The following is a 14,039-nucleotide window of genomic DNA, read 5'->3' on the forward strand; positions in this document are numbered from 1 at the left end:
TTGTCACTGACCCAAGACTTTGCCTTCTTGAAAAGTCTCTGATACTGGCTTTAAAAAAAAAAAATTATCTGTGGATAATTTGGTGGCTCAGTGGATTGAGAGCCAGGCTTAGAGATGAAGGATTTGTTAGATTTGGTCTCAGACATTGCTTATCTCTGTAGGCAAGTCACTTAACCCTAATTGCCTAGTCTTTCCCACTCCTCTGTCTTGGAACCAATATTTAGTATCAATTCTAAAACAGAAGGTAAGGGGGATTTTGTTGTTGTTTGGGGTTTTTGTTTGTTTTTGTCTTTCTCCATAATTAATTAGGAAAAATCAAAAACCTAAACACCTTTCTCTCAGTTGACTTTCTTGCCCTTTAGAAAACTGTCATTTTCACTGTTGATCTGAGTTCTTTGACTTATCAGCAGCATTCATGGAATTTTTTTTAATCTGAGTATTATTAACATAGTGGACCCCAGGCATCTCTTTTTTATCTTGGTCCCACTCTTCTACACCTGCATTAAGTTTGTTGATGACACATGAATACTTTACAATTTCAAGAATATTTTGCCAGAATGTTTTGGATCTAGATACTCAACTGCAGGGGTTCTTCACCTAGGACTCACTAAGCAATCTGGTCCATAGAAGCCCCTTCCCAGATGTGTAAAAAACAAAATACTCAGCATTACAAAGGACACCAATTATTGAAATAGTTATTAAAATTTCTTTTGGGAAAAAATTCAAGAACCCCTGCTACAAAAGATACAAAATATCATTATAAATATGTAATTCTGTGGATAAGATTCAAGGCTAGTTTCCCTCAAACTTTCCTTAATGTTTGATTTAAGTAATAGTAAGAAATATACCTTTAATGTTATAATGAAATTGAAAATCTTATAGAATGCTTGCATGATCAGCTTTCTAAGGAAATTTCTTACATGATAACATTTCATATTCTGAATTATACCCTGGTATGAAGGTTGAATTAAGAAAGTAATTCCAGGAGACAGAAAGATCATAAAAAATTTTCCCAGACTCTAACCTTACATTTTGAATTGTGCTCTACAATTGTCAAGTAATGGAAGGGTTTTTCTAGCTATAGGCAAGCCTAGAGTTCTGAAATTATCTTCCCTTGAAGGTTAAAAAAAAGGGGGGAGCAGAAAAAAAATGTCCTTAACCATGTATTTATTAACTTACCTTCTAAATTTTAGGCAATGCCTGCCACCTTGGGAAACACTAGGCTAATGAAATTTTTCAATGACCAAAGGCTGTATTTCACAGGAGCTTATACTTAATTCACTGACACCTGCCAGGATGGAGCAATTTCCTCCACATTTAAAAATTCTTCAGGAAATAGGTATGCTTAAGAAACATGTTCCCTGGAGAAAGCCCCAGAATTCTCATGTAGTCTTATGATTTACTTGCATTTTTTTTTAAGTGAGCTATTATATCGGTAATTTTTTTACCAGCTATATTTGCACACATACACTCATCACATATTATATAGGATTCTTGCTAAACCTGTGCCCTTATGTCTTAGTATCAATTCTAAGACAGAAAAATGGCAAGCTAGGCAAATAGAGTTAAGTGATTTGCCCAAAGTCATAGTTAGGAAGTATTTGAGATTGGATTTGAACCCAGGACCTCCTGTCTCCAGGCCTGGCACTCTATACACTATGCAGCATAGCTGCCTCATATAATATAGTCTTCAGATACTTCCAAGTTTGAAACAGCAAATTCATTTCAATTCAGCAACCTTTTATTAAATCCCTAACATATGCAATGAACTGTGCCCCAACCTGAAGGTATGAACAAAGATACAATACAGATCTTGCTTAACATATTCTTGAAAAACACTGAGTCTAGACTGCACAGCCATGATACAGAACTATATAAATCCAAGCACTAGATTGTGTAGCTTGTGACTGGATCTCTCTGTCTCAATACTTTATTTATCTGTTTGTTTGTTTTTACATTAAAATACCCAAGTAACTCCCTCCTCACCCTTGTTAGAGAAGGCATCATTTGACAAAAAGCAATATATTAGGGTCCTCATTTTTTCAACATCCCCTCCCACATTTGTCATTTTGCCCTTTTATCATTTTAGCCAATTTGATAGGTGAGGTGGTAGGTCAGTTTTGATTTGCATTTCTCTATAAAATAAGAAGTTAGAGCATTTTTTCATGTAGTTATATATAGCTTTGGTTTCTTCATCCAAAATGCTTATTGGAAAAACAAGACATGTGCCAGTTCAAGAAATGAGTTATGGATTGGGTGAATGCTTCAACCCTTCCTGGTGACAGAAGGGTGACAATATGTCTTCCTTCATTTCTAATCACATCAGGTATATATAATAAAATACATAACATTGGAAAGAATAATAATTATTGAAATGCAGTTATTATAGAAGCAGCTGGTGGCTCTGTGGATTGAATGCCAGGCATAAAGAATAATCCTGGGTTCAAATCTGGCTTTAGACACTTCCTAGCTGGGTGAATCTAGATAACTTAACTCCCATTGCCTATCCCTTACTGCTCATCTACCTTGGAACTAATACATAGTATTGATTGTAAGACAGAAGGAAAAGAGTTTTTTTTAAAAAAAAGTAGTTGACTTCCAGGTAAACATGGCAGCAGGCTAGACACAAGACTTGTCCTCTCCTCAGAACCCACTGATATAGACTACCTTAAAAGACCAAAAAACCCAAATTCATTTGAATGAAGGGACTCTACAGTAGGGCTCAGCATTGAAGGTTCATGGGATTTGGGCATTGCCCCTCTGTAAGGGGGTGGAAAAGCCCCCACCAAAACATGAGATGATCTACCCATCCCCACCCCACCTATAGAGCCAGATTCAGAGGCAGCGCACACCAGAATCAGTGAGTGAGTAAGGGGCACATCTAGGTCCTTGGCAGCTGGCTAAGACCACCAAAGATCTACCCCTGAGAGCAACTACACCTGAAACCCCAGCAAGCTAAAGAGCGCAGAGCATGGGTGCTAGTGGGAGGATAGCACAGAAATGGGCAGCAAAGAGCAGAAGCTGGGGAGAATCGAGAGCTTGCCTCAGGAAAAATCCTTGCTCATTAACTCCAAACACAGAGAGCCTGACCATCTCACTCAGATTTCTGACAAAAAGGGGAAGGAAAAACCTCCACAGTGATGGCAAATAGTATCCAGGAACAACAACCTCCCCCCAGCAAGAAAAATAAGAAGGGACTGACCCTGGAAAATTTTTACTGAAGAAAACTCCAGGCTACAGAGGAACTAGAAGAGGAAATTCAAATGAATACACCAAAACCTTCCCAAAAAATGGAAATTGTCCACAAGATCTTGAAGAATTTAAATTGGAGCTTATCAAAAAGATGGAAGCCTTCTGGCAAGGAAAGTGGGAAATCGTTCAAAGAGAAAAATAGCAGTTTAAAGGACATGAACTCCCAATTAGAGAAACAGCTGGAAGCCACAAAAAGCAGGATAGACCAAACCAAAAAGGAAATTCAAAAGATTAAAGGAGAAAACCAAAAGATTATAATAGAAAACCAGGCCTTAAGGACCAGACTTGGGCAACTGGAAACCAATGATTTTGCAAAACAGTAAGAATTAATAAAGAAAAGTCAAAAGACTGACAAAATAGAAGAAATATCTCACTGAGAAGATGACAGACCAAGAAAACAGATCTAGAAGAGACAATTGGAGAATCATTGGTCTACCTGAAAACCCAGAAATAAACAAATCTTGACATCATACTATAAGAAATGCAAGAAAACTGCCCTGATATTCTCGAACAAGGGGGCAAAATAGACATTGAAAGAGTTCATAGAACACCCTCTACACTAAATCCTCAAAAGACAACTCCCAGGAATGTAATTGCCAAATTCAAGAGCTTTCAAGCTAAGGAGAAAATTTTACAAGAAGCCAAAAAGAGACAATTCAGATAGCAAGGAGCATCAATCAGGATCACACAAGAACTGGCAGCTGCCACACTAAAGGACCTCAAGGCTGGAATATAATATTCAGAAGGCAAGAGAATTAGGTCTTTAATCAAGGATCACCTATCCATTAAAAATGACTCTATACTTCCAGGGGAAAGTATGGGCATTCAACAAAATAGAAGATTTCCAAGTATTTGTAAAGAAAAGACCAGAACTAAGTGGAAAGTTTAATATCCAAACACAAAGATCAAGAGAAAAATGAAAAGGTAAATAAAAAAAGAGAGGGAATGGTGGCCAAAAATTGGAAAATGAGGGGATGCCCTTCAATTGGAGAATGGCTGAACAAATTGTGGTATATGTTGGTGATGGAATACTACTGTGCTAAAAGGAATAATAAAGTGTAGGAATTCCATGGTGACTGGAACGACCTCCAGGAAGTGATGCAGAGTGAGAGGAACAGAACCAGGAGAACATTGTACACAGAAACTGACACATTGTGGTACAAGAGAACATAATGGACTTCTCCAGTAATGGCTTTACAATGTCCCTGAACAACCTGCAGTGATCTACAAGAAAAACAAACAAACAAACAAAAAACTATCCTCAAGCAGAGGACAAACCGAGGGAATAAAAACACCGAGGAAAAGCAACTGCCTGACTACAGAGGGTGAGGGGACATGATCAAGGAGAGATGGTAAATGAGCGCCCTAATGCAAATACCAACAACAAGGAAATGGGTTCAGAGCAAGGACACATGTGATACCCAGATGAATCGCGCCTCGGCTAGGGAAGGGGTGGTGGGAGGTTGGGGGGGAAGAAAAGAAAATGATCTGTTTCCAATGAACAATGTATGAAAATGACCAAATAAAATAATGTTTTAAAAACAAAAAAAAAAGAGATAGGGAAAAGGGGGAAAATGGTTTTTTTTAATTCAAACTTTCTTCTTTAAGAGCTACAATAAGATCAAATTATTTATATTAATATATGGGGGAAATGTTATTTGTAACTCAAAAATTATATTCACTGTTATAGTAATTAGAAGAATCATTCACAGGAAGAGATTGGAACTATGAGAGGATATCAAAGTGCTGGGGAATATACAAGTGACAATCATAACTTTGAATGTGAATGGGATGAACTCACCCATAAAACAAAAACAAATAAAGTGGATTAGAATCCAAAATCCTACCATATGTTGTCTACAAGAAACACATCTGAGGAGAGTAAATACTCAACAACGGTTAGAATTAAAGGTTGGAGCAAAACCTATTGGGCCTCAACTGATAGAAAGAAGGCAGGAGTTGCAATCATATCTGACAAAGCCAAAGTAAAAATAGATCTGATTAAAAGGGATAGGAAAGGTAAATACATCCTGATAAAAGAGAGTGTAGACAATGAGGATATATCAGTAATCAACATGTATGCACCAAATGGCATAGCATCCAAATTTCTAAAGGAGAAACTAGTGGTACTGAAGGAGGAAATAGATAGTAAAACTATACTAGTGGGAGACCTTAACCTACCACTATCAAATTTAGATAAATCAAATAAAAAGATAAATAAGAAAGAGGTAAGAGATGTGAATGAAATCTTAGAAAAATTAGAGTTAATAGATATATGGAGAAAAATAGGGACAAAAAGGAATACACCTTCTTTTCAGCAGCACATGGTACATTCACAAAGATTGACCATGTACTAGGTCATAAAAACATGGCAAACAAATACAGAAAAGCAGAAATAATAAATGCAGCCTTTTCAGATCATAACACAATAAAAATAATGATCAGTTAGGGTACATGGAGAGCCAAATAAAAAATTAATTGGAAATTAAATAATATGATTCTCCAAAATTGGTTAGAGAACAAATCATCTAAACAATTAATAATTTCATTGAAGAAAATGTCAATGATGTGACAAAAGTCTATGGGATGCAGCCAGAACAGTACTCGGGAAAATTTATATCCTTGAGTTCACATATTAACAAATTAGGGAGGGCAGAGGTCAATGAATTAGACATGTAAATCAAAAATCTTGAAAGCAAACAAATTAATCCCTACAAGAAAACTAAATTAGAGATCTTAAAAATTAAGGGAGAAATTAATAAAAGCAAAAGTGAAAGAACTATTAAACTAATAAATAAGACTAGAAGCTGGCATTTTGAAAAAACAAACAAAACAGACAATATACTGGTCAAACTAATTTAAAAAAAGGAAAGAAGAAAACCAAATTAACGGTATCATAGATGAAAAGGAGACCTCACCTCCAATGAAGAGTTAATCAAGGCAATCACTTAAAACTATTTTGCTCAATTATATGGCAATAAATATGCCAATCTAGGTGATATGGATGAATATTTATAAAAATATAAATTGTCTAGATTAACAGAAGAAGAAATAGAATTCTTAAATAATCCCATATCAGAAAAAGAAATTGAACAAGCCATCAAAGAATTCTTTAAGAAAAAAATCCCCAGGGCCTGATGGATTCACAAGTGAATTCTATCAAACATTCAAAGAACAGCTAATCCCAATACTATACAAACTATTTGACATAATGAACAAAGAGGAAGTTCTAGCAAATTCCTTTTATGACACAAATATGGTACTGATTACAAAACCAGGCAGGTCAAAAACAGAAAGAAAACTATAGACCAATCTCCTTAATGAACATAGATGCAAAAATCTTAAATAGAATACTAGCAAAAAGACCCCAGCAAGTCATCATGAGGTTTATTCACTATGATTAGGTGGGATTTATACCAGGAATGCAAGGATGGTTCAATATTAGGAAAACCATCCACATAATTGACCATATCAACAAGCAAACCAACAAAAATAACATGATTATCTCAATAGATGCAGAAAAAGTCTTTGACAAAATACAACACTCATTCCTATTGAAAACACTAGAAAGTATAGAAATAGAAGGGTCTTTCCTAAAAATAATAAACAGTATATATCTAAAACCATCAGCCAACATCATCTGCAATGAGGATAAACTAGATGCATTCCCAATAAGACCAAGAGTGAAACAAGGATGCCCATATCACCTCTATTATTTAACATTGTACTAGAAACACTAGCCGTAGCAATTAGAGAAGAAAAATAAATCGAAGGTATTAAAATTGGCAATGAGGAGACCAAGCTATCACTCTTTGAGGATGATATGATGTTCTACTTACAGAATCTTAGAGAATCAACTAAAAAAGCTAGTGGAAATAATCAACAACTTTAGTAAAGTTGCAGGATACAAAATAAACCCACATAAGTCATCAGCATTTCGGTATATTTCCAACACATTTCAGCAGCAAGAATTAGAAAGAGAAATTCCATTTTAAATCCCCGCAAACAATATACAATACTTAGGAATCTATCTGCCAAAACAAACACAGGAACTATATAAACACAACTACAAAACACTTTCCACACAATTAAAACTAGATCTAAACAATTGGAAAAAATATTAACTGCTCATGAGTAGGATGAGCTAACATAATAAAAATGACCATCCTACCCAAACTTATTTACTTATTTAGTGCCATACCCATCAAACTACCAAAAAACTTTTTTGCTGAATTAGAAAAAAACCATAACAAAGTTCTTTTAGAAGAACAAAAGATCAAGGATATCTAAGGAAATAATGAAAAAAAAATGAGAAGGAAGGTGGCCTTGCAGTACCTGATCTCAAACTGTACTAAAAGCAGTGGTCATCAAAACAATATGGTACTGGCTAAGAGACAGAAAGGGGGACCAGTGAAATAGAGTTGGGATAAGTGACCTCAGCAAGACAGTCTATGATAAGCCCAAAGATCCCAGCTTTTGGGACCAAAATCCACTATTTGATAAAAACTGCTGGGAAAATTGGAAGGCAGTATGGGAGAGATTAGGTTTGGATCAGTATCTCACACCCTACACAAAGATAAACTCAGAATGAGTGAATGACTTGAAAATAAAGAAGGAAACTATAAGTAAATTAGGTGAACACAGAATAGTATACACGTCAGATCTTTGGGAAAGGAAAGATTTTAAACCCAAGCAAGACTTACACACAAAAAAAAATCACAAGATGTAAAATAAATCATTTTGATTACATCAAATTAAAAAGGTTTTGTACAAACAAAACCAATGTAACCGAAATTAGAAGGGAAATAAATTGGGAAACAATCTTCATAACAAAAACCTCTGACAAAGGTCTAATTACTCAAATTTACAAAGAGCTAAATCAATTGTACAAAAAAATCAAGCCATTCTCCAATTGATAAATGGGCAAGGGATATGAATAAGCAGTTTTCAGCCAAAGACATCAAAACTATTAATAAGTACATGAAAAAGTGTTCTAAATCTCTGATAATTAGAAAGATGCAAATCAAAACAACTCTGAGGTATCACCTCACACCTAGCAGATTGGCTAACATGACAGCAAAGAAAAGTAATGAAAGCTGGAGGGGATGTGGCAAAGTCGGTACATTAATGTATTGCTGGTGAGTTGTTAAAAGACTGACTGATCTCTCTCTTAAGGCTTAAAAGCTTAGGCTGGCCTATCTCTTTTCTCGTTGTTTCATCTTATTCTCTCTCTTTCATTAATTCCTTATTTGTATTAATTAAAATCTCCATAAAAATGCAGCTGACTTGGGTATATTTCATATTTGGGAATTTTTCCCTGGCGACCACTATATTTTTTATTTGAAACCATATTTACGCAGTCACAGTTTAAGACCTCCACTCTTTTTATCTGCAACAGTTTATAGCAAACTAATTGTCACAACTGCTTGTCAGCTTTGGGAAGGTGGAGGAAAGGGGGGGGAGGATCATGAATCATGTAACCATGGAACACTATTCTAAATAAAAATTAAAAAAAAAAAAGAACTTAAAAGAAAGAAATGAGGAAGATACATTATCCCCCTTCAGTCATGGGGAAGGACAGAAATACTTACCCCATCCATGACTCATTCATTGCATTGGCACATAAAAATCTTTTCTCTAAGCTTTGAACCAGAGAGACCCAGGCACAGAGGACATAATCTCAAAATCTGATTTAAATGGTAGTGTTCCATTGCTGTAGGGTCTAGTCTCTGTGTTTCCAAGAAAATGAATGATACTTTCTGAGCAGAATTCTTTTTCCCTTGCCTATATCTTCTTTTTTTTTCAGCATTTAAAAGAATTTTTCCCCCATGGTTACATGATTCTTGTTGTTTCCCTCTCCTCTTTCCTCCCCCCTCCTAGAGTTGAAAAGCAATTTAACTTTGCCAGTGTCTTATTAATCATCAAGATTCTCCTGTGCTCACTCTTTTAAGTCATAGAATCCAAATTTTCTTTTCTGGTTAATACAGTAGTGGGAGGGGCAGGTAATTGCTCAATAAGATGGCCCTCGAGGTGTCCTCTAAATGTGATGAAAGAGTTATAATACTTCTGTTCATAGCCTTTCACTAAAGAGATTAGAATCAATGTCTTCATTTACCTCCTACCAAGCACCCAGCTCTGCCTTTCAGTTTGTGTACCTGGAACTTGTCACTCTTGCAGTCCCCTAGCAATGAAGGCAGTGTTTCCTCCCCCATTTCAGGACTACTGGATGATACATTTTCATGGTGATAACCTCACAGGCTATTCAGGTTTAACCCAGGTGGCTCATCTCCTTCAAACTAACTCCCCAGATTATCCTTTTTCCACTAGTAGGTAATCTGTTGTTTATTGTGAGGCTGCATTCCTGCCAGAAACCACTGCTGCCCCTTTTGGTTTTTCATATTCTCCTGCTACTTCCCCCTGCCATTTTCTTTTTCCCTTGCCTATTCTTGTCATTTCTCCTGGGAAAAAGGCAAGCCTTTTATTGGTTCCACCAGCCAATTATATAGCCCAGCTCCCCTCACATTCAGCAAAGCAACCAGGCATAACTCCTGCATTGTAATCTTTGGAGCTTCATCCCTTTTTAGCTGTATTTATTTATTTCTGGGGGGCGCAGCTGCCTTGTCCCCAGAATGGTGGCATGTTTGCCATTTGCCATCTATAGCCAGACCAGAGTCTTCCTGACTGATTGTATTAACCTCAAGGTTCTGGAAGTCTGAATTCCAGAGAGTTTAAGTTTTATTTTAATACACAATATAGTCAGTTATGTGAAGTGCATTCCAATTTTGACTAATTACCATACAGCACAGTGATAGTTATGTATTAACATTAAACAGGAATCAAAGTAAATTACTCGTAAACCTTATTTGGTTACAGCAGTTTTTGTTTTTAAACCTTTACCATCTGTCTTAGAACTAATGCTGCGTATTGGTTCCAAGGCAGAAGAGGGTAAAGGGCAATTTTGATTAAGTAACTTGCCTAAGGTCATATTACTAGAATGTGTTTGAGACCAGATTTGAACCCAAGTCCTCTAGACTCTAGGCCTGGCACTCTACTGGCTACCTAAGGTGCCCCCAAATCAAGTGGTCTTGCCATTCTATCACAGAGTCTAGATCAGATTTCAATAAAGTCTTTTTATCCCACCTCCTTCCCCTGCCTTCCCCTGGATCCTTTCTGCATGAAGATTGAGTTCATAATCTGCCTTGTTTCTTATCTCCTGTCTCCTTTCTAATTTTTAAACCCTGACCTTCCATCAGAAAATCAATACTGTATATTGGTTCCAAGACAGAAGAGCTGTATAGGGCTAGGCAATGAGGGTTGAGTGACTTGCCCAGGGTCACACAGCTAAGAAGTGTCTGAGGCCAGATTTGAACCCAGGACCTCCCATCTCTAGACCTGGCTCTTTATCTACTGAGCCACCTAGCTAACCCCTAAAGCAGTATGATTTGTACATGGTCCTATCCTCAGTCTTCATGGGTCATTACTCACAAAGCACTGACACTCCCCACTTGTGCAGCAGTGTTGTCTGCTTACCCTTTGGACCAAATCCAGAGGGTTGTTGAAAGGCCTGGAAATGGGGACATTCAAGGATCTCTTGAAGGAACTGGAAAGTTTAATCTGAAGAAAAGAAATGAAACATTTTCTTTAAGAATATGAAGAGCTATCATGTGAAAGAAGGATTGATTAGTTTTATTCTATTTGACTCCAAAAATCAAATCTCAGAACAAAAGGCAGAAGGTATAGAGAGACCGGTTTAGCATAAGAAATAGCTTCATAATAATTAGAAATCTCTGAAAGAGAAATGGGATGCCTTGGGAGGTGGCAGCTTCCCCCTTATGTAAGCAAAGGCTAGAGAACCCCTTACCAAGATGGCTGAGGGTATTTCAGCACCAGTAAGAGTTGGGGTAGATGACTTATGAAATCTTTTCTGACTCTGACAGGTGAGGTCATCTAATTAAACCAATTCCAGGGACCCCTGAATAGAATTCACCTGAAAAGGACTCTTTAACACTGCAGGGTAATCTCATCATGGATGGCCATCTCCCCATAGGAGGTCCCAGCCACAAAAAAAGTAACTTACTTTTGTTTTTCTTCTTCCGTTTTACAGATTTTGTATGTTGAAGCTTCTCAGCAAGAAGAAGGGGCCCTCTCAATGTCCACTGTGCAAGAACAATATAACCAAAAGGTATATCATTAAACTGATGCCAGGAGGTAGGAAAGCCCAACAGCATAGGAGGTGGTATTCTTTTTTTTCTTTTGCTTTTTATTTTAATCCTTACCTTCTTTTTCGTATCAATTTTAAGACAGAAAGTAGCAATCTAGGCAAATGGAGGTTAAGTGATTTTCCCAGGATCACACAGCTTAGAAATGTCTGAGGCTAGATTTGAACCCAAGTTCTCTCCTCTCCAGGCCTGGAACTCTATCCATTGGGCTACCTAGGTGTCCTAGGAAGTAGCATTCTTTAGCAACATAATGGATTGTTTTGCCAATTCTAAGCATCAGTAGAAAAATATTTAGGATGGTATGCTTAATAAGTAGAATGAATTTTCTGAAAGTTTTATGAGTTTTGTTATATTGCAGCACCTAGTTCAAATCTGGCCTCAGTGTGACCCTGGTCAAGTTACTTAGTCAGTTTACCTCAATTTCCTTATTTACAAAACGAGCCTAAGAGAAGGAAATGGCAAACCACTCCAGGATCTTTGCCAAGAAAATCCCCCAAAGAAGTCAAGAGGAGTCAGGCTTGACTGAAAATGTTGACATCTGTGTATTTACCTGGAGAATCACAGAATTATAGAGTGTTTCTCCAACCCCCTCCTCTAGACTTACTCTGTAAATATGACCGCTAATTAGTGGCAAACCTTCGTATCCTGACTTGCAGCACTATGCTTGTTCCATGCATATTGCCCTCCTTTGTTCCCCTGCCCTCAAGGGCAGAAACTTTGAACCTCTCTTTTGAATCATTCTTTCTGTTGAGGTCTTCCTTAAGTAATACTTTTCTCTCTGGACTTCATCTGGTAATAATGGTGCTGGGCTTTGGATGGAGAGAGCAGTGAACTCCCTGATGACCTTGATTTTCTCCAATGTTTGTTCCCCAGCACACGTTCAGGGCACCCGCTAGTTCAGGCAGTTTTAGCATTTGGGTTGTATTGTATTAGATTGTCTAGAAACTAAGTTGTAAAAATCCTATATGCTATCATTTAGTTTGTTCTGATGTGAATAATGTTTTAATTATAGCATAATGTCTGCAGTATCTAAAAGAATTCATCCTCTGTCCCTAGAAAACCATTTCTCCAGTTGCTGTGGTTGTCTTTTTCCTTTATATAACAATTCTGTTCCTTACTTTTATTTTCTTTGAACATCTCTGAAACCATGGGCAATGACTTCATTTTAAAAGTATCCATCAAATGCCTTTGTTTCAGAAGCCTTCGAGAAAGTACAAGATTTAATCAGCTGGTGGAGGGACTGCTGAAAACCATTCGTGCTTTTGAACTTGACACAGGATTCCAATGTAAGTGTGGCACATCTCCAGAGGCCAGCACTCAGGTAGCCCAAAACACATGCCGTTATTTTTCTGTGGCCACATAAAATTCATTTTAATTTTAATGTTTGTCATTACTATATCAGCACTTCTACAGGCCTTGTGTTAATGAAAGATTTACTGATCTTAAATGATGGAAAGAAAGGACCAAGATAATAATGTAATTGCTAGGAAGTGGGCTAAAGAGGAGATTCAGGGCAGGAGACTCAGTCTGACTCCAAGATCCCAATAGTGCAGTCCAGGAGAGACACAGATCACTGACCAAGCCCAAGTGGAAAGGAACCTGGATTTAGGACCAGTGGACATAGGTTTGAATCCCAGCTCAGCTGGGGTTTGTAACTTTGGGCAAGTAATTTAACAGCACTGTGCCTCAGTTTCCTCATCTGTAGAATGAAGAGGTTGGACTAACTCAAAATCTGTGATCCTAAAACAATTCACGTTTCTCTAATCCCTTAATGCCTACAAAGATTTTTTTTAGAGGCAGCTAGGTGGATCAGTAAATATAGAATCTAGGCCTGGAGATGGGAGAGCTTGGGTTCAAATCTAGCCTCAGACAAGGCCCAACTGTCCCTTTCCAAATTCTCTGCCTTGGAACTAATATTGATTCTAAGAAAGAAGGGTAAGGTTTTTTTTTTTTTAAACTAAAAAAACCAAAGATATTTCTTTACAATAATCCTGTAAGGCTGGTGATAAAAGTAATAGTATTACTATTTTATAGCTGAGGGGGAAAAATCTTGGCAGGAGTAACTTACCCAGAGTCACTCAGCCAGTAGGTTTCAGGACCAGTCTTTCCTACCTCTCAGTCCAGCACTGTTTGAATTATATTGCACTGGCCATTGTTTTCCAGATTTTCTAGTAGTAATGGACATGGATAACTGGGGTTTTAAACTGTAGATGACTTTGTCTTATTTTCTTATTGCTTCTTTTATGGTTTTCTGTGTTTTAATTTAACAGTTTCAAATACTCAAGATTTTTCAAAATGGGAGAGGAGGACTCCTGAGCCTCTAAAGAAGGAAGCTGCTACCATTCAAAGTATAGGCTATAGAAACCGCTCAAAAAGATTCAAAGCCAGTGAATCAGAAAATTCAACCTTGGTAAAGCCCTTTCTGTCTTTTTTTTTTCTTGTCTTCTGCTTGTATAGCTTTGTTCCAGGCATTGAAAGAGAAAACAAAAAGGGCCAATAAATTTAGTTAGAGAGGTAAGACATACCACATACATCAGAACTTAGTAGTAATGCAAGACAGTACAGAAC

General features: G+C 37.1%; 1 protein-coding gene across 4 annotated transcripts in view; it reads left to right on the forward strand.

The window, feature by feature from the left end:
* BRCA1 (BRCA1 DNA repair associated) overlaps nucleotides 1–14,039 on the forward strand; it is a 76,534-nt gene that overhangs the window by 10,625 nt on the left and 51,870 nt on the right. For all 4 annotated transcript variants that reach the window (XM_016428866.2, XM_007482128.3, XM_007482129.3 and 1 more), the window contains 3 exon segments: nucleotides 11,357–11,434; nucleotides 12,669–12,757; nucleotides 13,742–13,881. In XM_016428866.2, coding sequence (XP_016284352.2) covers nucleotides 11,357–11,434; nucleotides 12,669–12,757; nucleotides 13,742–13,881 — 307 coding nt within the window.

This window comes from Monodelphis domestica, chromosome 2 (assembly GCF_027887165.1).
Source record: "Monodelphis domestica isolate mMonDom1 chromosome 2, mMonDom1.pri, whole genome shotgun sequence".
Lineage (NCBI taxonomy): Eukaryota > Metazoa > Chordata > Mammalia > Didelphimorphia > Didelphidae > Monodelphis > Monodelphis domestica.